Source organism: Lutjanus erythropterus, chromosome 4 (genome assembly GCF_056507025.1).
Source record: "Lutjanus erythropterus isolate fLutEry1 chromosome 4, fLutEry1.hap2, whole genome shotgun sequence".
Lineage (NCBI taxonomy): Eukaryota > Metazoa > Chordata > Actinopteri > Lutjaniformes > Lutjanidae > Lutjanus > Lutjanus erythropterus.
In genome coordinates, this window is record NC_139320.1 from 33,114,021 (window position 1) to 33,140,917 (window position 26,897).

Consider the following 26,897-nt stretch of genomic DNA (forward strand, 5'->3'; position numbering starts at 1 on the left):
AACTCCAGCTAATCTATGTCAACTGTTAGTTATCCAGTTTGCTTTAATTTGCTGGATGTGAGTATACTGCATGGAGCTGCGACAATTAATCGAACAATCGATTATTAATCAACTATCAAATTAATCATCATCTATTTTAACAATTGAATAGTTTTTCGAAGAAAAAAGGCCAAATTTTCTGATTTCGACCATAAAAATGTGAGTATTTTCTAGTTTCTGTACTCCTCTCTGACAGATGGACGTCATCTTGGACTTTGATCAATATTTTATGGACCAAACAACTGATCGATCAGCGGAAAACAGACACGGACGTATGTCCGTGCGCTCCACCTGTTTTCACATGTTTATAACTATTTTTCCATTGACAAGATTGTGACAGGATTAATTCATTGATTTTAATTGTTTTCTGATATTTTATGGGCCAAACAACTAATTGATTAGTGATCAATAGCTGAAAAAATAGGTCCAAACATGTGAAAACTGGTGGAGTGTATGGACACACTGTGTATTTTAATTTGGGTCACTGATGGTTGTCATTTTTAAAAGGTCCAGTAGTTGAGTGAAGTTTTAAATCAAATTTATTGAAATCAGTTTAAAAACACCTCATGTCTGAAAATAGACAGGAAATGTTCAGTTTAATTAACTTTTATTTCTTTCTTGTGTTTATTTATTTACTTAAAACTTGTATATTTACATTCAGTTAAAGAATGAAGTCTGATGTTTTCGAACTTGTTGACTGTGTGAGCTGAGAAATAAAACCTGCAGCTTCTTCTTCTTCACACTCTGACAAGAAAAACTCAGAGGCTGATCTTCTGATGAGGAGCTGGAGGAGGTGACGTAGGGCCGTGAGGATGACGTCAGCCCCTCTGTGTCTCGGGGTGTGTTTGTTTGTGAGAGGAAGAGGCTGGTTGGATGTTGGGCGGGGTCTGAGGAGACAGAGAGGGAGAAGGAGAGGAAAGAGAAAAATCTCCGATTCTCCTCCTGCTGCTGCTGCTGCACGGACACACCGAAGAGAAGAAGGACAGACAGACACACAGACAGACACAGAGAGAGAGAGACAGGCAGAGCGGAGGACAGACGGACGGACAGCCGGGCGGGAGGATGGGCCGGCGGAGCGGCCGTCGGTAGCGCTCTGTTTTCGGGGACGGAGCTCCAGGATGAGCGTAGCGCTGCAGGACCTCCGGAACACCGTGAGTCTCTCACACACACACACACACACACACACACACACACACACACACGCATACGGAAAACACGCACATACCCGCAACATGCACGCGCACGGACGCGTGACACGCCGCCCCCGCGCTGCTGTGTGTCGGCGTGATGCTTATCAGCTGCCAATCACTCTGATTGATCGGCTGCTGCTCTGATTGATCTGTGTGAGGCTGTGACTGCAGACAGGTGTGTGTGTGTGTGTGTGTGTGTGTGTGTGAAGGTTTTTCAGGCCTGAAATCGGCGTTCACCCCCTGCTGCTGACGTCACTGATCAAACAGGCAGATCGATCACTGAACTGATCGATATCAGACGCGGCTCCTGTACGTGTTGATGCAACATGTTGAAGTTTTGTCAAACATCAGTTTCTCTGCACCTTTCTTTTTTTTTTTTTTTTTTTTTTACAAAAAACTGTAAAAAAAAAAAAAAAAAAAAAAAAGCAAACAAAAACAAAACGTGTTTTTTCGTTAATTTCTCAGTTTTTTAGTTTGAGATGTTTTGAACCACAGAAGAAGAAGGAGAAGAGATTTCAAAATAAAAGCATTTTTCTTGACAGTGACCTTTTTTAAAGGAGGAAATGAAACGTGTTGCTGCAGTTTGATTTCAATGAGACAAATAATGGTAATAAGTAGAGGGACGATCAGAGAGCGCAGACGTCCACTGAGTCCAACAGTCCAGTTTGACTGCAGACAGAAAAAGTCTCGTTGAATTGTCCCTTTGCAGGACAACACTCTTTATGTTGCTCTTCTTTAGTTAGAACCTGCACAGTTAAACCAGTACATCTGTCCATATATCCAAACATGTCCATCAGTATATAGTCTTCAGTGTGTAGTTTTGTCAAACTTAGTAATTTATATTTTATATTTTTTATGTATTTGATATCTATTCTTTTCCATTTTATGGTGATTCTATAAGTATTCTATTGTCACTCCCTTTTCTAGCTTCACTAGTTGAGCTGCTGTTGAATTTCCCCGCTGTGGGATCAATAAAGTTGATCTTATCTTGAAGCCTTATAATCTCAGCTGTAGATTTACTGACATTTGTGAAAAACTAGTGATCATGTTATCAGTACAGTAAACACAATATTAAATGATTGGTTTTGGATCAGCTCAGAAACAAACAATATTTTCTTTTTTGCATTTGCAATTTTCACTTATTTTCCATATTAAACAGAAAAATACAACCGTTCACCAAGTTTTTATTCAACCAAGATGAGCTTTGATTGGCTGTTCCTAAGCCCCTTTATGAAACCTCAGCCATCCCTTTCTCCTCTCCTGTTAAGTTGCCATCACACTACAAGAGGTTTAATAACCCAACAGATATTAAAATCTGGTGGCATCACAGACATCGTGACGAACTTAATAGATTCTCTTCTCTCTAACAACCACACACAAGATTTCAAAATAATGGCACATCACAAACTGCAGGATATTATTAAGATCATCGTGCCAGAGGAGGAGCATGATCTTATATGATTTAATGGTGAAGCAGATGTAAATAATTGACTTTGCAGACATTAATGCGTTTCAGAGAGAAACAATAAAGTTACAGTAAACTGATGCCATTATCTGAACTCACCAAATTGTTAGTCATTATATTCACATGACTGATGATTATTTATCATAAATGTTCTTGTACTAATTAATGTTGTTAATGATTAATGATTAAGCACTCTTAAAAAGTTAAAATTGATCATTAACAGAAAAGAACGGGCAAAATAAGTGCACTTAGTTTGAAATCTTGTTAATCTTGTTAATCAGTTGTTACTATTTTCATCTATCAGTTAAAGAAAATTTGCAGCCCTTGTGTTCATATTTTGTGAAAGCACCAATAATCAGAGCGACAATATTTTCACAATATCAGTATCGAAGTATTAAATCAAAAACATTGTGATATCTGATTTTGTCTATTCTGCCCAGAAATATCACCTTCCAGCCTTTGCAACACATGACGTGTTGTCCATCTTGGCCGGTACGATCAATAATTATTAATACTGGCTGATAGGAAGCTGACAGGTTTTGCAGCTGTGTCGCCACAGTGCAGCCCCACTGTTTACCCAGCTCGATTTTTTTGGTGTGAGTTTTGGAGGTATCAGCTGTAGAGATGTCTGACCTTGTTGTGAGCAGCTTCATGTCAGAACTATTTTCTCTCTACTGTAGGAACTACTTTCTTTATACAAGAAAGAAAGTAGTTCCTTTGTCAAACTGCCCACAACAAGGTCTGTGGATTATCTTGAGTAACGGGGTTGTGATTTTTGGAAAGAGACGCTGGTTTTGATGTATTTTTTGGCTCTTTGAGTGTCATCAGTTCTATTATATTGTAGAGAAGTCAGACGTCTCTACAGCTGATATCTTCAAAACTCTGCAACTCACAACAACAAAAAAAATCTAGACGAAGAAACAGCACTACAGGTCAGGGGGAACATTTTTATTGAGGCATTTTATGTGTTTTTAACAGGAAATCTTTCAGAAACCTTCAGATTTATTAATAGAGACATTTTACCTTGCACAACCCCACTTAAAAAAACAGTACTGTCCCTTTAAATGAGCCATTAAATTCACAATAAACCTCACAGTGTGTAAATGAGTGCAGGAGAAACATGAAGCAGCTGAACAGGACAAACAGCTCCGATCAGTCAAGCAGGAGGACGTGTTCAACAAAGACAATTAATACAAAACAATGAGGAGGAGACGTCGTCCAATCACGTGAAGACACCTCAGAGACAAGCAGGGTGACTTTTACCGAGACAGTGATGGAAGCTGCATCTCATCCTGGTTTATGCACACAGACTGCAGCCGGTTTGAATATTGTGTGTGTGTTTATACGTGAGAAAATCACAGCGTGGAAATAAATCTGACATTGTTTAGTTTGAATTCAGTTTGTGGAACAACAGAGATTTAAACAACGAGACGTCTTATTAACACAACTGAACTTTAACATCTGGAGGAGGACAGATGTGATGTTCAGCAGGTGGAGTTTGTTTAGTCCAGAGATGTAAAAATGAGTCGACGGCAGCAGAACTGAGTGTGTTACATGATGATGTGTTTAATGACTTCATTTTAAAAGCGTAAATAATAATGTTGGTGTGTAAACATCCCCACTGAAGTGAAACTGACATTATGTCTGATCTGGTATTTTTCGTTATGTGTGTTTATATGATTTTTTTGTAGTTAGTGCTGTGAAACAGTCGCAGTGTGTTTACATTATGGACTATGTTCATATAACTTTTACTTGTTCCCACAATTTCATTGCAAAAAACATCTAAAAACATTCCAACATGCATCACAATTTTTTTTAAGTTGACATGAAAGCAGACATTTTAGGCTGCAACAGATCCCCCCCAAAAAACAGCGTAGTCCTGGAGGGACTGTTCTGTGTACCGAGGAAGAGGATGATTAATCTCAGAATTTTATTCATTTTTTTACAGCAGCAAAACATCAGAAACACTGGAACCTTCCCTGTGTCTGCAGACTGTTGTTGGGATTAGGGGTGAAAAATATAACAAAATTCACGATGCAGATCATATCACGGTTGAGTCAGATCCATACGGGACCGCTTCGATCCGTTGCACCCCTTACGTCCAGGCATTATGGGTAATGGAGCTAACGAGCTAACAACAGCTACATTGAGCAGCATAAATCACAGAGCTGAGGCAGAGCAGCCGCAGGACATCGGGGGGAAACCAGAGAACGTTTTCTCCATAAAATGTGATCCAGCTAACAGCTAATGCTAACCACTGACGCCCAGAGAGTGGAGGTCTAATGTCTGTGGTTTCACTAGAAGAAAAGAGCTGATTAGTCGTTAGTTCTCTCATGTCTTCCAATCCCAGTAATCAGTCAGTGGACTGTTATTATTTGTCTGACGGACAAACTGATTGATCAGAAAACTCTTTCTAAATCTGTTAAATTGATCCACTGTGGGCTCTCTGTCCCATGAGCTCGTCTCCTCAGGCAGTCTGCAGGAATTTAGAGCAGCTTGTTGAGTTCCCTGAACTCACCAAACCAGAATGTTATCTGTAAAGGTTAGCTGAAATATGATCAAACACTCCTATTTTACGCACCTGTAACTTCCTCATAACTTTTCTTGCAGGTTTCCTGTAAAGAACTGATCCATTTAAACCAGAATAAATCCTAAATAAAACGCAGAGCCTGCAGACAAACTTCTCATGTTTTTATGATCTGCTGATCTGCACATGAAGCATGAAGTGTCACAGAGAAACAATAAAGCAACATTATGTGTTGACAGAGTATTCTGGTTGATGTTAGACTGAAAACTGAAAAGCCTCTGTATATTTAATGTGGTTGGAGTGGACTGATTCACCTGAGCAGGTGTTTAATTATGACCTACACAACCAGTATATTCATTGAATATATGTTAGATCATTCATTCATTCGTTCATTCATTTTCTGTAACCGCTTATTCCGTAAGGGTCACGGGTTGCTGGAGCCTATCCCAGCTGACATTGGGCGAGAGGCGGGGTTCACCCTGGACAAGTCACCAGTTCCATTAGATCAGTCGATTGAAAAAATAAATGTTGCCAACAAATTGATTGATTGTTTCAGTCAAAACGTTTTCTGGTTGCAGCTTCTTAAATGTGAAGGTTTGCTGCTTTTCTGACAGTAAGTGAAGAGTCTTTGGGTTTTGGACTGCTGGACAAAAGAAGTAATTTAATTTCCAGACAGAAAGTGGCCAGTCATAAAAAAAAAAAAAAATCATCTTATATGAGTGTGTGAACTTTAACCGTGTTGTTGTTTATTGTGGTGTAAAGCAGCTGCTGTCAGCTGATCTTCATTCATCCTCTTGGAAAGAAGCTGCTGTCGTATTTACCTCAACCAGAGAGAACCAGTTCTTTATGTGAAGTTTCTGAACTGAAAGAACCACAGGGCTCAATACAAAGTCACACGCAGCATTTTATTAACAACATAAAATTAACAATATGTGATTTATTTCTTTGCCTTTATGGTGCATTTATTTATATGATTAACATGTAAAAAAACATCACGTCTGTTTGCTGTAGGTATCCTGGTTTGTCATTCTTTTACCAAACCCGTAAAAAAACAGACCTTTGTTCTTTCTTTTCACAAAAAGGAAAAGTCTTTTTTTTTTTTGTTGAAATTGCAATATGGCTTTTTGCATTTTTCAAATTGCAGAAGGTGCAATCATTAAATCATATCACAACTGCAATATCAGTTAAAATAACTGCTAGTAGATATTTTCTCAAAATTGTTCAGCCCTACTTTAGACTGACGAAACTAGACATTTTATGAAATCAGCTTGGATTTTTAAAAAAACTTTTCTGACATTTTACAGATGTTGCAGCTGTAGATTAAACATGTCAATCAACTTTTGTATTTATCATTACCTGATGACTGCAAATAGGTTAACCAACCTGTTCAGAGGAAAGTAAAAATTGATTTTGAGCAAGTAGATTTCTGACTGACTTGTCGGAGCGGGCAAGCAAAAATAAAAACGTTACCGTCGATCTGTGGTCTTGATTTGTCCAACCAACAGTCCAAAACACAAAGAGATTCACTTTACTGAGACAGAAGCAGAGAAAAGCAGAAAATCTGAGACAATTGATAAACTGGAGCCACAGTTTGTGATCGTAAACTGATTTTTATGATGAATCATCATCAGAAATAATTTTCTGTTGATCTATAAATTGATTTCTGATTGATTTTATTTGTGCTGTGAACATTTTCAAAGTTACAGTGAGCGATAAGCTGGCAGAGTGTGGTGTGTATGTGTGTGTGTGTGTGTGTGTGTGTGTGTGTGTGTGTGTGTGTGTGTGTGTGTGTGTGTGTGTTGGGCTGGACAGGGTTTGCTGTTTCCTGTCTACAGCTCTGTGACTTCCTGTCTTAAGACGCCCAGTTTCCATCTGAACAACAAAACAAACCAGAGGCCACCACCGCCGCCGCTGCCGCTACTGTTTATATCTGACCTTCATCATCACCCTCATCCTCATCTTCTTCTTTGTCGTCTTTATCATCTTCATCAGTTTCCTGAGCAGGAGATGCAGATCTTTATCTTTTAAAAGCTGATTTTTAGCATCTTCACAATCCTCATCTTCATCATCATCTTCATCAGTCTCATCATCCTCCCCTCTCTCCTCTGGGTGCTCCAGTAGAACCTCACAGTGGTTCCTGTGGTTTCAGAGTGCAGCACTCTGGCTGGGCGGTGGGTGGGGGGAGGTGTCCTGTCTTTGTCCTGTGTTGTGTTGAGGAGGTGGGTCAGAGGTCACAGAGGAGCTGCAAGACTGATGATGTTGCCGTGGGGATGGGAGGTGGGTGGTGATGGAGCGGTTGTCATGGTGACGACCTGCAGGTGGAGTGTCCTCCTGTCTATTATGCTCGGGTCCTCTCAGCTCGTCTCTCAGTGTTTGTCTTGTCTTGTTGCGAGCTGACATGATGTTTGTCTGCACACGCTCAGTGAGCACCGCCTTTTTATTTTTGATTGGTTGTTAATGTGACCTTTTTATTGTTGACAGCCTCTCATCAGTGGTGTCTCCACTTTCTGCTCAGACTGCAGGCATATCAGATTGATTTGCTTTTCAAATCACATCTTTCAGGGCATCTCCATCCGTGTTCAGCTTTTTCAAATGGAAACTCCCACTCAGCTGTGAGCTGAAAGCAGTGAGGTACAGAACCCTGCAGGCAAGTCCTGTTGGACAGAGGTTGCATACATTCACTATGTCCAAAAAAAAAAAGAAATGACATTTTCTCACACCTATTTTCCTTCTGAATTCAAGTTACTTAGTTTAACCGAGTTGAAATGAGCTTAATTGGCTCGTTAACTCCTCATAAAACATGTGAAACTCATCAAAACCGTCTTTGTTAGTCTGTCCACTCCAACAACCACCAACTCTGGTTTGGTCAAATTAAATCTTTAATTCACTGCATTAAAAGAGAACAGAGAGTCTGACTCTGCAGGCTGTTTATCTCTCACTCCTCACACAGCTCAGTCTGTGATGGATTCAGCTCAGCATCGATAAGTGAAATATTTATTTGTCCAATTGACCAACCCTGATTTAATCTCTGTAATAATGAACATAAGTCTGTCTCCATGTCCTCTGGTTTGCTTGTTAGAGTTTAAGTCAAAAGAAGTCGGGGAAAATATAAGGCCTCGCTTTTTGGTTGCTAAAGTTTTGTTAAGTTAAACTGGAAAATTCAGAAGCTGGAATGTTCCTCCATAGATACACTGTTATTTGAACTGTTCTGAAATGATCCTGGTACAGAACAAGCTGATATGATCAGTGATGCAACTTTTTTTGTACTTGCATTAGTGTTGCACAGTTAATCATATCTCTTTTTATCAAAATGGCTTTCTGCAATTTTCAAATTGCAGGAGGTGCAATATTTTTTTAGGGCAAATTGTGCCTTTAAACTTTTTACAGTTACAGCATCAACAACCCAACTACAGTCCTTATTTAGTTGCTTCAAATGAGTCATAACACTCTCATAGTTTCTCTGAACTGTCCCTCAACATGACAACATCAAACCAACATCTAGGGCCACACAATTAATCGCAATTTTATCGAAATTGCAATATGGCTTTCTGCAGTTTTCTGTAACGTTTGTTAAAGGCAAAATGTGTCTTTAAACTTTTAAATGAATCAACATGTTTCGATTAATCGATTAGTGGTTTAGTCTGTTAAATGTCAGAAAATGGTGAAAAATGATGATCAAGTTTTCGAAAGTCCAAGACGACATTCTTTAATGTCCCCTTATGTCCAAAACTCAAAGATATCCAGTTTACTGTCAGAGAGGAGTAAATCAAAATGATTAACTTTTACCATGGTGCAGTTTGAAACCTTGTTTCAGCTCAGGACAGTCCTGTTAATGTTGGAGGAACTGGTTGCATCTGGCACTTGTGGTGGCATTGCAGTAGGTGCTTCACCATCTGTTACCTGGCAGGGATCTGAACTCCACTGAGTGACATCTGCTAGTTTTCTAATCTGATGCTAAGCTAGGCTAACTGATAATCCATCTTCTCATCTGGTTCTGGAGAAACTGAGATGATTTATGACTGTGTGTATGTGTGTGTGTGTGTGTGTGTGTGTGAGTGAGTGAGTGAGTGAGTGAGTGAGTGAGTGTGTTTGTGTCTCAGGTCAGTGTTTAGAGTACGGAGGCTGTGAGGGGACAAAAGAACAGAGAGACAGAGAGACAGACAGTGAAACAGACAGACAGATGTTATATAAGCTGCAGTGAACTCCATTAGAGCTGAAAGGAGATGATTCACACACATTATCTAATTACACACACACACGCACACACACACACACGCACACACACACACACACACAGTGACATCACCCTCTACAGAGAGATAAAACACACACTCCCGTCTCCTGGCAACCTCACTCGCCCACTCCCCCCCACTCTCTCCCCCTCTGCGTGCGTCATCAATTAAAGAGAACAGAGCCGGGCGAGAGACACTGACACAGACTGACACATAGGGAGAGAGAGAGAGGGACAGGTTTCAGGGTCTCCAGGAAGGAAACAGTTGGAAACCTTTAGTTTCCTGCAGCAGCACCATCAGACAGCAGCTGCAGGATGGTGAGGACAGACAGGAAGACCTAGGACTGACACTGAGACAGACCTGCTGGATGTTTCACACTCTGTCAGTGAGGTCCGGCTCTCACGCTGGCCGATAAGTTCTGGCTCGATGCTGCTGGACGACGTTCAGTCGAGTTCTTCCTCACCAAACTAGGAGATGTTCAGGGTCGTAGCGGGATGTTGTTAAAGCTGAAACACAAACTCGGTCTCTTCAAAGTTATCTGTGTCTGCAACTTTTATTCAAGAAATTCAAAGAAATTCCTCTAAAAATCAACAACAGCTTGAATGATACACAACTAACCAGCGTTCTGCCTCAAAAGGAACAGGGCAGGAATTTAAATTGTTGTCAAAAATGAGTTGTAATCATTTTTGTGACAGAGTGACAAATATCGTCACTTAAATGTCTTTTATTTTGGAGAAAATAGGGGGTCAAGATTTAAATAACCACAGCAAACCAGCGTAACTTCAGTTACTGTATTCCAACATGTCAAATCTGCAAGAAAATGAAGAAATATGTCAACTAGGTGCATTAAACTACTGAATATAACAAGAGTATAGAAAAATATTAAAACAAGAACTCTGAGACTCACCTCAAACTCTGATCCCAGGTGTGAAATGCATTAAAATTAATCTATCGGAATCATATTTTTATCAGTAAAGGTTTGGTGGTGTTTCATATTCTAGGATGACATTTTATGGACAAAACAACTAATCAATTAGTGGACATATTATTGCTAATTGATTAATCACTAGTTGAAAAACTATATATATATTTTTTAAACTATTTAATTGTTTTCATCATTGTTCAAGGAAACAAACTTCAATAGATTTTTGAATTTTGAGCCCAACTCAAGTTCTTAGGTTCTAAAAAAGTTTTACCAACTACTCATCTTTTGCCGAGATAATTTACTGAATCTTTCAGTTTTAGACCCAAAAAAAAAAAAAAATTAAAAAGTATTGAGTAAATTTATTCAAGTGAAAGAAAATGGTGGTTAAAGTTTTAATGTTTTCAGTCAAAAACATTTGAATTTTCAAGCATTAAAATAAAGACAAATCAGGTTCACAGCTCACTGTGAATAATTTATGAAACACGTTTACTTTGAGTTTCTAAAACTCAAAGATTGTCATTTTAATTATTTTAACTGAAGATTACAGGTCAGCAAAACTTTTTAAAGTTTATTTTGAAACATAATAGTTTGAGTTGGGCTCAAAATTCAAATCTATTGCAGCACGTCGCCTTAAAGTTTGAGTCGTCTCAGATATTTATTTATTTATTTATTTAGTTAGTTAGTTAGTTATTTTTAACCTGATTTGTACATTTGCCACCTGTAAAACATGTCTGTACACCAAATTGCACTGCATCTGTCTCTGGTTTCTTTGTATCTTCTTCTACATGAGATCATGTGAAATCACGTCCCAAATGATCTTGCAGAACCTTGATATACTAAGACCTGATGGTAACCTGGAGCACTTCTGGAGAAACTGTAAAAATTGTGTAATAGTCAGTTTTATTATGAACATTCAATTTCATTTTGAAAGGAAAGTGTCAAAAATGTTTGTGAATGCTGTTAATTATAGTTCTTGGATGGACTGAAAATCGGCAGCAGCAGGTCAGACCCTTAAAAAACTGAAATAGACCAAGAAAATTGGAATCGATGCATCTCTAATTTCCACCAGTTTTGAGTTGAGACATTTTAATTAAAGATTATTGTCAACAGAGGGTGTTGCACGATGCATAATGATCTGTAGAATATGACAAGCACCCTTTGGTTCTCAAGGAAAACCAGCTGGAATGCATATCAGTTTTAACTTTTTTAATAATAAAATAAAAAGAAGACAACTTCAATGTCCTCACTGATCACTGCAGCATTATGATTTCTCTTCACTGGAACTATGAGACCAGATGAGAAGTGTCCAGATGTACCAGGTCTATAGGAGGCCTGATGCTAATCATGCTAACCATGCTAACACTTGCAGCAGCGGCGCTGCTCTGCGCCGCAGTGGTTTCCATGGTATCCAAATGCAGTATACGAGGTGTTGTCGTGGTGAAGCAGCTGTTTGACTTATAAACAGTGTTTGTGAGTGATTGGGGATCTCTGTGTGTGTGCGTGTGTGTGTGCGCAGGGCGGAGTGCTGCACTGTTTATATTGCTGCCACACAATGACTGAGGGAGGGGTGGGAGAGAGACATAGAAACAGAGCTGCAGAGAGAGAGAGGAGCAGAATGTAAACAGAGGAAGTGCAGATTTATTTGATCACAGTTAAATATCTCCTCATGCTGAGCCTCGCTCTGCTCTGACGCTGCTCTCTGCTGCTGCTCCTCTTCACGTCTGCACACAGCGACAGTTAGTTCTGATTTCTGTCGTCCAACATTAGATTAGATTAAAGTCTACTGTCACTGCACACAGGAAGGAAAACATAATGTAGTTTAGTGTCTAACTCGATAGAGAAAACTGGCAAATAGAGACAAACAAATGCAGAGGTTGTGGGTTTGAATCCTGGTCTGAATGTGTCCTTTCCAAACCCTTACAGTTTTTGGTGTGGATGTTGCATGTTCTCTCTGTGTCCCCGTCAATGCACATGTCAATCCTCCTGTCAGAACTCCTGACCAACCAATCAGACCAAGCTGTACAGTCTTCCCACTGCTCCGAATAATGATTACAATTAGATGTGCAGTGATTAATCAAATAATTGATCTTTAAATTAACCAACAGCTATTGTGACAATTACAAAAATCTCTGATTTGAGCTTCTTAAATGTGAATATGTTTTGGTTTTAGTTACTCCTCTCTGACAGTAAACTGAAATATTTTTGGTTTTGAATAAAATGAGACATTCAAGGACATCATATTAGACTTTGGGAAACACCGTTTGACATTTTTTTTACCATTTTCTGACATTTCAAAACAAACAACTTTTAATTAATTAATTTAGAAAATAATTGACCAATTAATCAACTATGAAAATAAATTGTGAGTTGCTGCCCTGATCACAATAAAGTTAGCCAATAAAGTGACAGTGCTGCTGCAAAATATTGTTGAGGGGTAACTTGTTTTGGTGGAACATTGACATGTTGGGTGGCGAGCTCTGGTATGAAAATGACTACATCACTGGCGTTAGCTTGTTTACATTTGTTAGCATCTCAGGAGCTAATTTGCCGTTTTCAGTGTGCAGGTTGCAGCTCTGAGGTTTTTTGTTGTTTTGCAGGCCTTTGAAAACAGACACAGCTGCTGCCATGCTGCTTAGAGCAAGCGACCAATGGCAGGACCTATTCCAGCAGTGTGCACCCAGCGAGTCAGAGTAGCCTGTAACAGGCCTATGGGGTGGTTATAATAAAAACATATGTAACTGCAATATACAAAATTAAAAAGTCTCACATAGTGAAGCAGAGCTAGAAGCAACAGCAGAGCAGAAACTTAAACTGAGCAGTCAGTTGTCAGTGTGGCAGTTAATGCACAGTTCAGCTCACATTGTGTCACTTTTATAAACCCTGCAGTTTCTCAACACCAAGAAAAGTCTCATCTGTTGTTTCGCAACTGCTGGAAAAGTGATGGAGTTATCCCCAGAGTGAGCTAATGCTAATTCTAGCATTGTAGCTTTAGAACATTTTTCACTTTCAGAAGCGTTGTAATGACCTGCAGCATCTTTTCTTTGTAAAATAATACCACAATGATAAATCCAAAACTGAAAACCTAATTTTCCAAGTTGAAAACAATTGCTGTTGTTATTTTTAGCATGTTGTTTGCTGTCCTCTGGCAATCCCATGATGCTCCATGATGATATTCTGTGTCATAGCAACCGAAGTGTCTCAGCTGATGAAACGCTGCACCTTAGCAGCATCCTAACAGTTAAAAATAGTAATTGCAGGAGGACAGAGATATCAGAGGTTAAGGTGCTAATTAAAGTCATTACAGGTTATAAATAAAAAATGTAAATGAATTAATTACTACGCACATTTTCACACACAAACACAAACAAAACAAGAAAAGAAAAATGAAAAAATAAAGAAATTATCATAATAATTATTTATTTATTGCTATTTTCTGGTGCTCTCGTTTGTTCCTTGTTCCTTGTTTCATTCTGGATTGCGGTTCTGACGCTCACCAACCCTCAGCCCCCATCTTTTCACTCATACAGTCTCCATACATTATGAAGAGCGTCTGATATCTGTGTCTCCTCCTTTGTCTGATTATTACCCCAGCTGGGTATCTGGTGGGTGGGAGGGCAGATGTATTGATGACTGGAATATTTTTCTTCTCATTGAGCCTGAGCTCCCATCTGGTGACACACAAGTCACTGTTTTATGGAGGAAATCTAAATCATTTCAGCGGCCGTAAAACTTCCATTGATTGTTTTCATCGTGTCAGCGTTTCATTTCCAGTAAAGTCCACAGTGGCATCACTGTTTCCTGTGGTGTTTAACAGCCGATTACAGAGCTCAGTGCACAGGACTACACAAAGAAGAAGAGTTGATGTTTTATATTGATTTTCTGAAGAAAAGTTTGCTATAAAAACAGTTTAGTTGGTCTGAGTATCAGTACTTTCTGGAGCCGTTTCAACGGCGTGAGGATCAAAAACTGTCGAGTTCTGAAAGCTGATATCAGAGGTGTGGAGAAGAGGAAAGCCTTACAGTCCCAGAGGAGTATTTTTACAAATGGCGGTCAATGAATAATACCGAGAAGTCCAGCGATCAATAGAAACAATAGTTAAGAACACAGGTTAACAGCATCACTGTCATTTTTACATCTCATCAAAACCATCCAGAGAGCAGCAACAGACCTGAGTTCACCCTCACATCCACCACCAACACACGCTGCATTTAGTCTTTAATGTTTCTTTATTTATTTGTACAGTTTTTATATAATTCTGCAGATCTGATCAAAATTTTCTCCTATTTTCTGACATTTTATGGGCAAAACTACTAATTGATTAATGGAGAAAATAATCGACAGATAAATCAATAATGAAAATAATCATTGCAGCTCTGCTCTCAAGTTCATGTTCAGTGGTTTCAGCCTGATATATTCAGGGCCCCGTTTCCCAGAGCCTTCGTAGCGCTACGTGCGTCGTAAGTTGTATTTTAAGGTCTCGCTTAAGGTTACGGGCTGTTTCCCAGAGTTGGGACAACCTTAAGGGAGACCTTAAAATACTTAAACTTACGACGCACGTAGCGCTACGAAGGCTCTGGGAAACGGGGCCCAGTTCAGCAAAAGCAGCACAAATTCAATGAACACTCTTTTTGTATGTTCATGCTTGAGAGACTTTGACTAGCTATTTTAAATCCCTTCGTAATCCATGAAATAAGATGTCAAGATATTAATCTCAAATATCAACCTGCTGGTGGCGCTGGAAGACAGATCAGAGAATCACAAAAGTCAGCAGAGTGTATATTAGCAATCGTTGGTGAGATATTTCAGCAGAATTTTGAATAGTTTTTAAGAAAATGTGTTTTATTTCTGTCATGGAATGAATGAATGAATGCATGAAAGATTGTTTTGTTGTCTGTAGTGACACTTGAGCGTCTGGAGTCTGTCCAGGTAGGTTGGACGGGGACCGGAAGACCACATTTGTGATGGCTGATGATCATTTGGCTTCATTTTCAAAAAGTTCTGTTCACTGTTTCTGCCCTGCAGATTAGATTTATCCAGACAGTTTTCTCATTCATCTGCATTACTGTGGACATTATTGACAGCATGTCTGTCTGTCCGTCTCACTCTCTGCAGATGTCCAGCTACAAGCGAGCTACGTTGGAGGAGGAGGAAGTGTCGGACGCTCCGGCTGAGGCAGCCTCGTCTCCTGACAGAGTGGAGGTCAGTGAACACAACACGCACACAGACACACAGAAGAAGGTAGTCCAGAGAAAAGAAAGAACAGAATCACAAAGACACTCAGAGAGGACAGTGACTCAGCTCTTTCACAGATGTAAATCTCCCATGTCTAACTGGTCCCAGGTGGAGTCCAGGACTCAGAGAGTTTTAATCCCAGGACAGAGTTGCAGAGTCCAATCCTCGAGCCAGACCTTGGGGGGGTTCAGAGTACAAACAGAAAATGGGGCCACCATCGTGTGGGTCCAGCAGCCACAAAGAGGGGAGCAGCAGGGGGTCTGGAGCTCCGCCAGGCAGAAACTTTGTACAACAAGTATCAGCTCAGTGGAGGAGAAAAAGAAGGCAGCGCTGGTGGACGAGGCTCAGTGATCCCTAAAATATTGTTCCATCTGTCAGAGAGTTAACACTGAAATCAGCTCTGCATTAAAACAGTCCAGGGGGCCTGTTGTTTAAGGAAGAAGAAGACATGAAATCTGACCCAGGAAGTCCAGTTTGACAAACAGATTAATGTGCTTAAAGGTTAGTCAGACACTAGAACACCGTGCAGAGGTTTTCCAACTCTCAGCAGCAGATATTTTATCTTTCATCACTACGAATTCCAAATAAACAGTGGACTTTTTTTTGCAGAACAACCCTCCGTTGTTTTGCTGAAGCCTCAGCTGCACCAAGAAACTGGCTCTGTTATTAAAATGAATAAGAGGCAAGACAAAGCAAACAGTGCACAAGCTACTGTTAGCCATAGCCCGCAGCAAAAACATTCAAAACCTGCTAACTTTACTGTTATTCACCTCAAGCTACTCTTATGAGTTTGATCACCTGATCATTTTGGAAATGTTTGTAGTTATTTGTGTTAATTGCTCAAGTATGTTTGTCCTCCCCAGACAGCTAGCTGTAACCTAACAGAATCAGAATCAGACATACTTGTTCATGTTAGAAATGTCCCTTTTTAAGAATATACATAAATCTATTGCATAGTGAAATTGGAAGAAAAAATATAAAAGGGTTTGTAAAAGTATGTAAAATCTACCAAATATACACAGACACAAAATGGCAATAATAGATAAATAAAGAAAATATATGCAATAAAGGTACGTGGCTTATTTTCACAAACAGTAATGCAACAGTAATACTAATGAAATATACTGTAATAGAAGTATAATATAGAATAAGAAATATGAGCACGCTAACAAGCAACTAGCTAACAAGCAGAGGGCCTGGCTTGCAGCCTCTGACAGCACTCGGTTCCTCCTTATTGATCGCTCCTGTCTCTCCTCCTTCTCTCTGTTTGTTCACAAAGTAACTTTAAAATAAAAAACTCCTCCAGTCTGCAGTCAAGATGGACAGAGGTCGACTCCTCCGTGGATCGCTGCTGCAGACTGGCTGAGAAGCAACAGTGAACATAAATCCACTTTTGAGACAAATTAAGACAAATTTACATTTGTGTTCTAGATACACATTGTATTCTCAATGTCCCCTTGTCTGTCTCTGTCCCTCTCAGGTGGGTTTCAGGAAGGGAGGTGTGGACATTCTGGGCAGGAGAACTCAGCTGGAGGTTTTGCTGTCAGTCCTGCTGCTGGCTGCCCTCCTGGCTCTGCTGGCCTGTCTGCTGGTCCTGGGACTGGGATTCAGCTCAGGTAACAACATACAACGCCTGTCTCTGTCTTTGGTTTTATTTCCTACCCCTGTCCAGCCATCTCTACCTCCTCTATCTCCTTTTCTTCCCTCACTAGCGGTGTTCCCCAGGGCTCTGTTTTGGGCACTCTTCCATTTATTATTTAACTTTTAGCTCTTGGTCACATTTTTGGGAAATTTGTCTAATTTCATTGCTATGTGGATGATTCCCACCTTTATCTTTCCACCAAGCCTACTTTCACTCTCTGACCTACATCTCATTCTGACTGGTTACTGGAAATTAAATCTTTGTTCTCACACAATTTTAGCAAACAGTGATAAAACTCACATTATTACCCCTTGTCTGTCCTTCTCCACCTCCTCTGTTCATCCACTTTTTCTCCTTTCCTTACCTACCCCCATTTAACTCCTCTCCTTCCTCCTTTCCTCTCTGGCCTCCTCTTTTTTTTCCTATCCTTCACCGCCTCCTCCTTTCCTTCTCTGTGTCATCCCTCCTTGCCACTCCTTGCTTTATTGTTTCCTTTCTGTTCCTTTCCTGCCCTCACCCATCCTTCCTCACCTCCTCTTTCCATCTCTTTTGCTGCATGTCTTTTGTTGCCTTCCCAAGGTCTTCTTTTTCTTCTTTCCTTCCTCCTTTCCTTTCCTTTCCTTTCCTTTCCTTTCCTTTCCTTTTATGTCCTTCTAATATTATACCCTGCTGATCCTTCCTTTCCTCTCTCCCTCTTCCTCTTCTTCTCTGCCTCCTATTACCTTTCCTTTCCTCCTCTGCCTCCCCATCCCTTTCCTTTGCTGCCTCCGCCCATCCTTCCCTACCTCCTCATTTCTTTTCCTGCCCACCCTTTCCTTTCTTACTGTCCTTTTCTACCTCCTCCCTTCCTTCCTAGCTTTCCCTGTCCTTACCTTCCTCACCTCCTCCTCTCCTCCTGTGACATCATGTTCTCACATTTAAAACAAACCTCATCCTGCAGCTTCAGTCCGAGTCTTCTTCAGTTTTTGACCCCTCTGTTTTGTTGTTTTTTTGTGCTTTTCCCATGATGCTGTGCAGACAGTGGGCGTGGCCTGTGCCTGTCTGAGGCGTGTGTCACGGTGGCGAGTCAGATGGTGGAGGCAATGGACCGCAGCGCTGACCCATGCCATGACTTCTACCAGTTCGCCTGCGGAGGCTGGATGAGGAAAAACCCGCTGCCTGATGGACGGTCGCGCTGGTCGACGTTCAACAGCATCTGGGAGCAGAACCAGGCGCTGCTCAAACACCTGCTGGGTAAGGACAGGTGGAGACAGAGAGACAGGTGGAGACAGAGAGAGAGACGGGTGGAGAGAGACAGCTGGAGACAGAGAGAGATGGGTGGAGAGAGAGAGAGACAAGTGGAGAGAGAGAGAGACAGCTGGAGACAGAGAGAGATGGGTGGAGAAAGAGAGAGATGGGTGGAGACAGAGAGAGATGGGTGGAGACAGAGAGAGATGGGTGGAGAAAGAGAGAGATGGGTGGAGACAGAGAGACGGGTGGAGAAAGAGAGAGATGGGTGGAGACAGAGAGACGGCTGGAGACGGAGAGAGACGGGTGGAGACAGAGAGACAGGTGGAGAGAGACGGGTGGAGTCAGAGAGAGATGGGTGGAGACAGAGAGACGGCTGGAGACAGAGAGAGATTGGTGGAGACAGAGAGACGGGTGGAGACAGAGAGAGATGGGTGGAGACAGAGAGACGGGTGGAGAGAGACGGGTTGAGACAGAGAGACGGCTGGAGACAGAGAGTGATAGGTGGAGAGAGACGGGTGGAGACAGAGAGAGACGGGTGGAGAGAGACGGGTGGAGACAGAGAGATGGCTGGAGACAGAGAGTGATAGGTGGAGAGAGACGGGTGGAGACAGAGAGAGACAGGTCCAGGTCCAACAGAGGATTATTAAAGGTCATAAACACTGAAGAAAAATGTCAAGGTTGGTGATGAAGGACAGGGAAATTATTCAGAGAAAATCCAGGCTCCTCTTGCCGACTTGGTTCTTTGTTTTAATGATGTGATCGTCTCGTCCGCTGCAGCAACGCCGACCATTTGTTTGTCTTATTTTGTAGAGAACGGGACGTTTAACGGCAGCAGTGAGGCGGAGAGGAAGACCCAGTCCTACTACCTGTCCTGTCTCAACACGCAGAGGATCGAGGAGCTGGGAGCTCAGCCACTCGTAGACCTCATCACCAAGGTAACCACTGGTACACTTCGTCACCATGGCAACCGCTTCACTCAGGTACAACAGCTTCACGTGGTTCCACTCCAGCAGAGAACCCTGTGACAGCTGGGTACATGTTAGAAAAATAAAACGAGTTAAGATTGATGCCAGAAAACAGACTGAGGACATAATATACAAAAAATTTTAAAAAGTATGCTTTTCTGAAAAAAACTCTTGTGTGCTGTTTGTGGTAACTGTATTATTTTCAAAAGTTTATTTTGTAAACACCAACAAAATCACAGTGTTTTAAGTGTTTTGGATATTTTTGTTTTTATACCTGACATTAGAGAGGAGTGCTCACTCGTTATCACATCAATGACTTATATGTCTATAATCAAGATAAACTGGGTACTTTATGAATCCCAAAGGGAATCAACTGTTAAAGCAGCAGCTTCATATGAAACACACAGAAATACAAATAATAAAAAAACAACATTCAGCGAATGACACCATGTATGTGGTGTATATTTTTATATACCTACACATATTTGCTTTGATCATAGTATTTTACTGTTTTACTACCATATTGTCATTGATCTTTTTTTGACCAAGTTTTTATTATATTTTCCACAAGGTTTGCAGGAGAACATCGGTGAATAAACTGTCACATAACCAACGATATACCAAAGTACAGAGGAACTTTGTGCTACTCAGTTTTAATAGTTATTTGAATTTGTTTGGATTTACTTCAGTCATCTTGTTTGTATTGTCCTGAAGCAGTTTGATGCAGTGAAGAAATTTGTAACATCTGTTTTGAAAATTGCTGCATAAATAAAATGTACTATTATTTATTACTATTATTATGTGACTCTCAGAGATGCTGCTACAGTATTCTACATTATTTCAGTCATATTTACAAGAAAGGTGATCTGTCATGTTCAGACTGTATTGATATGTGAATGAACACCTGGACTCTGGTTCTGTCTGCAGATCGGGGGCTGGAACATGACGGGTCCCTGGGAGAAGGACAACTTCATGGAGGTCCTGAAGGTGGTCTCTGGTCCGTACAGAGCTCAGCCTTTCTTCAGTGTCGGAGTCAGCGCTGATCCCAAAAACTCCAACAGCAATGTCATACAGGTAAACCAGAACCTCTCAGAATCATGTCTAAACAATCACCTGATTGGTTGAAGCCCCAGGTGCTGTGAGCTGATTGGTCCACAGGTTACCAGTAGTGGAAAGAGTACTAAAATTCTGTAGTCAAATGCTTAAGTACGAGTAAAAGTAAAAGTGATAATCTTTTGTTGGGATGCACTCACCTGTTCTCTCTCTTTCCTCTGCACAGGTGGACCAATCAGGGCTCTTCCTGCCGTCCAGGGATTATTACCTCAACAAGACAGCCAATGAGAAGGTGAGAAGCTTAGTTAGTTGAAGTGTATTTTGAACATTATAGCTCAGAGGTGTTTGATTAAGGAACTGAGACGTCGATCCGACCTCCAGGTGCTGGTGGCGTACCTGGAATACATGGTGGAGCTGGGGATGCTGCTGGGCGGGGAGAGGAGCTCCACTCAGCTCCAGATGCAGCAGATTCTGGAGTTTGAGACGGCGCTCGCCAACATCACCGTCCCGCAGGACCAACGGCGAGACGAGGAGAAGATCTACCACAAGGTCACCATCGCTGAATTACAGGTGAGGTTCCCTGACAGTCTGGGTTTGTGTGAGTCACTGAAACTGTGTGTTCAGGTGGGCGTTTAGTTTGAAAACTGAAAAAGATCTTTTGTCAGGAGGATCACAAGCAAAACAGTAAAACTTCAGCATTCACATCACAAAGTAATATACCTGGAGTGTGTCTGTGTTTGTATTTGATTGGCGACTGCAGCGTCTTTTTTAGCCTTTTTCGTTGAAATTGAAATTTGGTTCAGACATCCAACCATCCATTCTGCTCCGTTTGTCTGGGGAGGTGGGCAGCAGGCTAAGCAGGGTATTCTTGATGTCAGCAACTCTTTCCAGTTCCTCCTGGGGATCCTGAGGTGCTCCCAGGTCCACATGAGACTTGTAATCCCTCGAGTGAGTTCTGGATTTACCTCGGTTTCTCCTCCTGGTTTCCTCTAAAGGAAGACACCCAGGAGGATCCTAATCAGAGGCCTGAACCACCTCAGCTGGCTCCTTTTGATGCAGAGGACCAGCAGACACCATACTGAGGAAATGCATCTCAACAGCTTGTATCCGCAATCTCATCCGATGAAGTACTGGAAGTAAACATGCCATCATTGCTGCGGTGGCGAAGAATGCAAGCCGACATGAGAAGTTTACAATTTTCTACTTTTACACTCAGTTTTCATGTGATGTTACTTCTGACAACAATGTCTAGGAAGTCTGGAAGAACCTGAGCTGTCCAGCTGCTCCAACTTCAACTTTGGAAAAAAAAAATGTAATGCAAAGTACAAAAACCTTTACTTCATGAAGAGAGCTGCTGACACGGTGTCTAGAAGGGAACGTCAGACCTGCGTGATCTCAGGAAATATGACCAAAACCATGAAAAATCTCACGGGAATCTGGCAAATTTTGGGCTCCATTCTAGATCCAATCAGCAGACACTCAGAGTGACGGACAAGACGTGCCACTGCGGCAATGGCGCCGCTGCAAGATAGCAGAACATACAAAGCGGTCGGTGGATTCATCTATTCTCTACCTGCAAAGCTTGACAGGCCTGCAGTGCACTGGTTATGGTTGCCAAGCTATGATTGGATATTTGCTGTTTGGAGGCGGGGCTTCGCGAAAGGTTGTCCTTGTGGTTATGTTAGCTTAGTCCTCAGAGTACCCGTGGATCCTTACAGAGCTGCTAGCAGACTTTCTATTTAGCGAGTAAACACAATGAAATAAAGACCAAGTAATGTTGCTTTTACAAACATTTTTTGTTGTTTATTTCTAACTCGCCATCGCTTTGTTATTCTGGGAGGACAAGAAAGACAGAGATCACCAGTGAACTTGAACATGTCTGATCTGTGGACAGACATGTGACTGTGTGTTGTCACATGTGGTCATGTGTCTTCTCTGACGGCTGTAAATGAGACAGTTTCGTCCATCACGTGTTGCTCCACAGCCTGTAAATTACTGTCCTCATGTCGTCTTACTTTTCACGTGTCTGCAGTGTTTCTGTTTCCTCCACACCGTTTTTTAAAGATGCACATTTTAAATGTTATGGTTAGTTTTAAAAATGATGATGCAGCACTGATACAGATGTGTGTATTATATCTGCAGCTCTGCTCTGATGTTGTGTTGCTGAGTGCAGTCCCTCTCTCTGCTGCAGCTCTCTGTCCTTCAGGGCTGCAGATGCTTCTGGGGTCACCATGGCAACCGTTGCCACGAGCTGTTGCTATGTGCCTGCATCTCTGTGGCAGAGAGAGGTTAGATAACAGGTTATTATATAAACATGGCTGATGTGAACACGGAGGAGACTTCAGATGAAATGTCACTGCAGGTTCGTGTTGACCTTTTGTCTTTGTCCTCAGTTCATTTATGAAAAGGTGGACATGATTTGTCATTATCATTGTTTACGGGGACATCAGTCAGGTGTCTGTGGAGGAGAGCGCCCCCTACAGGTCAGCTCACTCCTCTGGATTCATTATGATTCATGTTTTGAAGTCATTTGTCCAGTAAAATTAAGAAACATCAGCTGTTCCATCAGCTGTTCGGTCAATGGTTCAGCTCACAGCGCCCTCTATCTGCAGGTGATGAAATTACGTTTTTTTAATGCTTTAAAATGGCGTAAGTCACACAATAACACAAACAAACTAACTGATCTATAAATAGAGTCTTGTTTTTGAAGAGAATGATAAACTGTCTGTTTGTGGATAAAATAAAAGCATATATAAGCTTATTCTTTAACAAAGAGCTCTGTATCTGTAGGGATCCTTTCGTAATGTTGCCCGACACTTTATTTATCATTTTTCATTTTGATTTTCTTGATTATTGGATTAGTAGTTTGTTTTAAAATGTCAGAAAATGGTGAAAAGTGTTTCCCAAAACCTAAGATGACATCCTCAAATGTCCAAAGATATTCAGTTTACTGTCAGAGAGGAGTAAAGGAGTAAAAAATGGCTCACAATATTTAATTGATTAATTAATTAATCATTTCACAAACAATTGAAAAATAGGTCCAAATGTGAAAACCTGAAAATGTCAAAATGTCAGAAAATGTTAATCAAAGTCCAAGATGACGTCCTGAAATGTCTCGTTTTGTCCACAACTCAAAGATATTCATTTTACTGTCAGAGAGGAGGAAAGAAACCAGAAAATATTCACATTTAAGAAGCTGAAATCAGAGAATTTTAACATTTTTTCCTTAAAAAATGAGATTGGCTGTACCTTTGGCTTTCATACAACAGACACTTTTCCAGTTTGATCTCTCATTTCAACTTGACATAAATATCACATGATGTCAAACTTTAGCTCAATGATGATGTTGTTGCATCACAAACTGTCACTAAAATGGGAAAAATATGTCCAGGGTGAAAACTACTGAAGTAATTTATTTTGAAGTGACTGTGCTGGGGGAAAAAAAAACAAAAGATAAACCTCTTTTCTTTTTCTTTTCTTGGGTTAAACTGTCTTGTATTTGTACGTTGTGCTGTGGCTTTATGAAAGTCCAACACATCCAGTCAACAGTTTTCCATTTTTGAATCTCTCAGAACATTAAAAGCTGTCTTGATGTCTTAACGAAGGATCTTTTTGAAACTAAACTAAAACATTTCATATTTTGTCTATGTTGAACAACTTTTGTCACTTATCTTTCATTCACATGTTGAAACATGTTGGACTGATGTCTGTGGAGAGAAGAAGAAGCAGCAGAGTCTCCACTTTTTCAGTTTTTGACTTTCTGAAGCTGAAGCAGACAGCAGGGATTAGTTTTTCATCTCAGCATCTCCCCCCCGGGTGGTGCAGTCTGCTCCCACACTGAGGATTACTGAGACAGACAGAGGGACAGACTGAGGGACACTTTGATTTTACTCATAAACTTTGTCCTCTCACTGTCCAGCTGCAACGGTTATAACACTATATTACAGATGTTATTACAGATGTTATTACATTGAGGCTAAAGCATTGATCTTAATGAGCAGCTGTGCTGGGCAGCGTTTTGCCCTCGGTTTCGTCTGTCAGGTTACAGTTTTTCTGTAAAAAAAACTTCCTTACACATGTAAGGAACTTACACATGTTTTTTAATCTATTATTATTTAATAGTTGCTGATTAATTTAATAATTGATTAACAGTTGATTCAACAATTAATCGTTGCATCTCTAAAATTTATTTCTTAGGTTTTCCCTTGGGAAAAAAAAACTGATGAGCGTTGAGTGGACCAGCTGAAGCTCCTGTCTGAAGCCTGTAGGGGCTGAAATCAGACTTCATTCTGGTTCATCTGTCTTTGATGTCTCTTCTTCATTGGTGTTTCAGCTGCTGGCTCCGGCCGTGGACTGGTTGGACTACCTGACGTCCTCTCTGTCTCCTCTGGAGCTGAATGACACCGAGCCCGTCGTCCTGTACGCCAGAGAGTACCTGCAGCAGGTGTCCGACCTCATCAACAAGACGGACCGCAGGTCAGAAACCGTCACTGACTGTCTCACTGCATCAGTCCACACACGTCTCTACCCTGTCTCAATGGTCTGTCCGTCTGTCTCACTGAAGTCCTGTATCAGTCCACGCACGTCTCTAACCTGTCTCAATGGTCTGTCCGTCCGTCTGTCTCACTGAAGTCCTGTATCAGTCCACGCACGTCTCTAACCTGTCTAAATGGTTTGTCCGTCTGTCTCACTGAAGTCCTGTATCAGTCCACACACGTCTCTAACCTGTCTCAATGGTCTGTCCATCCGTCTGTCTCACTGAAGTCCTGTATCAGTCCACGCACATCTCTAACCTGTCTCAATGGTCTGTCCGTCTGTCTCACTGAAGTCCTGTATCAGTCCACACAAGTCTCTAACCTGTCTCAATGGTCCGTCCGTCTGTTTCACTGAAGTCCTGTATCAGTCCACACACGTCTCTAACCTGTCTCAATGGTCATAACTTCTGTCTGTCTCTTTGTCTCTTCAGTCTGTTGAATAACTACATGATGTGGACGTTGGTTCAGAAGAGCGTGGCCAGTTTGGATCAACGCTTCGAGAACGCTCAAGACAAACTGCTCGAGAGTCTCTACGGAACCAAGAAGGTACTTCTACTACACATACTAGTACTATTACTACAAATACTACTGCTAGAACTACTACAAATACACTGTAAAAAAAAAAGTGGAAGTTGGTTTTTTTTTAGTTTTAGAAACAAACAAAACAAAAATTGTGTCATTGTTTGGGTTTTTGAAAATCAAATAGTTGCAATTGAAAATATTATCTGCAAGACCATAAATTATTAAAATGTATTGCCATCTTTACTTTAATGAACGTTAATGAACTTACTCAACAATTTTTGAAATACATTTTTTTGTTTCTAAACCTCAGTTTTCAATTTTTTGAGTTTAACTTTGTTTAACTTTGATTCAAAGCTTCAAAATGTAGTTTTCTCAACTTTTTTTTTGCATTGTACTACTGTTAAAACTACATTAACTTCTACTGTTCCCTTTGTCAATGTAGTACTACTCTTAGTCCTCGTACTACTGCTGATACAGTTTTTTCTTTTACTACAGCAGGTATAAATACTTCTAATGATACTGCAGTTACTACGGTTGGTAATACTCCTCCTGTCAGAGGTTCCAGTCCTGCTGATGGAACTTTAACTGGTTCTAACTGTCTGAATTTCCTCTTCCTCTTGGCTGAACTTGGTTTCCACTGGGCTGTGATTGTTTTTTGTGTCTGTTTTTACTGGTTTTGGATCTTCTGGAAGTCTGGTCTGCGCTGGTGTACTGTGGTGGGACTGGTTTCTGCTGTCTATCATTCCTTCTGACTGATTCTATCTAAGTTCTAACTGGTTCCACATTGGTTCCAGTAACTGGCTGTTGCTGTTGTGGCTGAAAAGCAAATAAATGAGCCATTAGAAACTCTTTTCTGCTGCCTGTTACTGGTTCCAATTGTTCTGCAAGTATCTCCGCCTGACTGGTTGTGACTGGCTCTGGCTGGCTTTTACTGGTTTTGGACCCAAAGAAGTTAACATTAAATGAGACACAAGAGGCCACAAATACACAAACTTCCTAACTCAGGTCTTTAGTTAAGACATTAAGAGTGTAAAGGAGGACTTTTCTGAGTTTATTATTACAGAAGCAAATCCTAACTAACTTTAGGAATCCTGTCTTTTTTCATCCCATCTTATCTCAGGTTTGGAAATCCTAAAAACAACATTGATTATCAACTTTTATGTCAGTTAATTAGCAACCAAAGCTACTTTCTCATCTCACCGAGCTAAATAACTTTGCAATCATTGTCTTTTTAAAGTGAAACATACACAGGTGCTGATAACATCTGTAGAGAAATCTAAAAGTGTGAGAAATTTAGGCTACAGCAACACTAACTGAGAAGAAAGAAAGAGAGTAGGCTA

The 26,897-nt window shown here is 40.8% G+C and overlaps 1 protein-coding gene across 3 annotated transcripts in view; it reads left to right on the forward strand.

Moving 5' to 3' along the window:
- The first annotated feature begins 922 nt into the window (after positions 1-922).
- The window catches only part of ece2b (endothelin converting enzyme 2b), a 34,366-nt gene continuing 8,391 nt past the window's right edge, over positions 923-26,897 (forward strand). For 2 of the 3 annotated variants that reach the window (XM_084717696.1, XM_084717698.1), the window contains exons 1-10: positions 923-1,190; positions 15,491-15,577; positions 17,091-17,226; positions 18,270-18,485; positions 19,293-19,417; positions 20,375-20,521; positions 20,727-20,792; positions 20,882-21,070; positions 24,834-24,976; positions 25,467-25,581. In XM_084717696.1, the coding sequence (XP_084573822.1) occupies positions 1,158-1,190; positions 15,491-15,577; positions 17,091-17,226; positions 18,270-18,485; positions 19,293-19,417; positions 20,375-20,521; positions 20,727-20,792; positions 20,882-21,070; positions 24,834-24,976; positions 25,467-25,581 (1,257 nt within the window). In that variant the 5' untranslated portion in view covers positions 923-1,157. The remainder of the gene's footprint in view (positions 1,191-15,490; positions 15,578-17,090; positions 17,227-18,269; positions 18,486-19,292; positions 19,418-20,374; positions 20,522-20,726; positions 20,793-20,881; positions 21,071-24,833; positions 24,977-25,466; positions 25,582-26,897) is intronic. The other variant, XM_084717695.1, reaches the window with a different exon arrangement.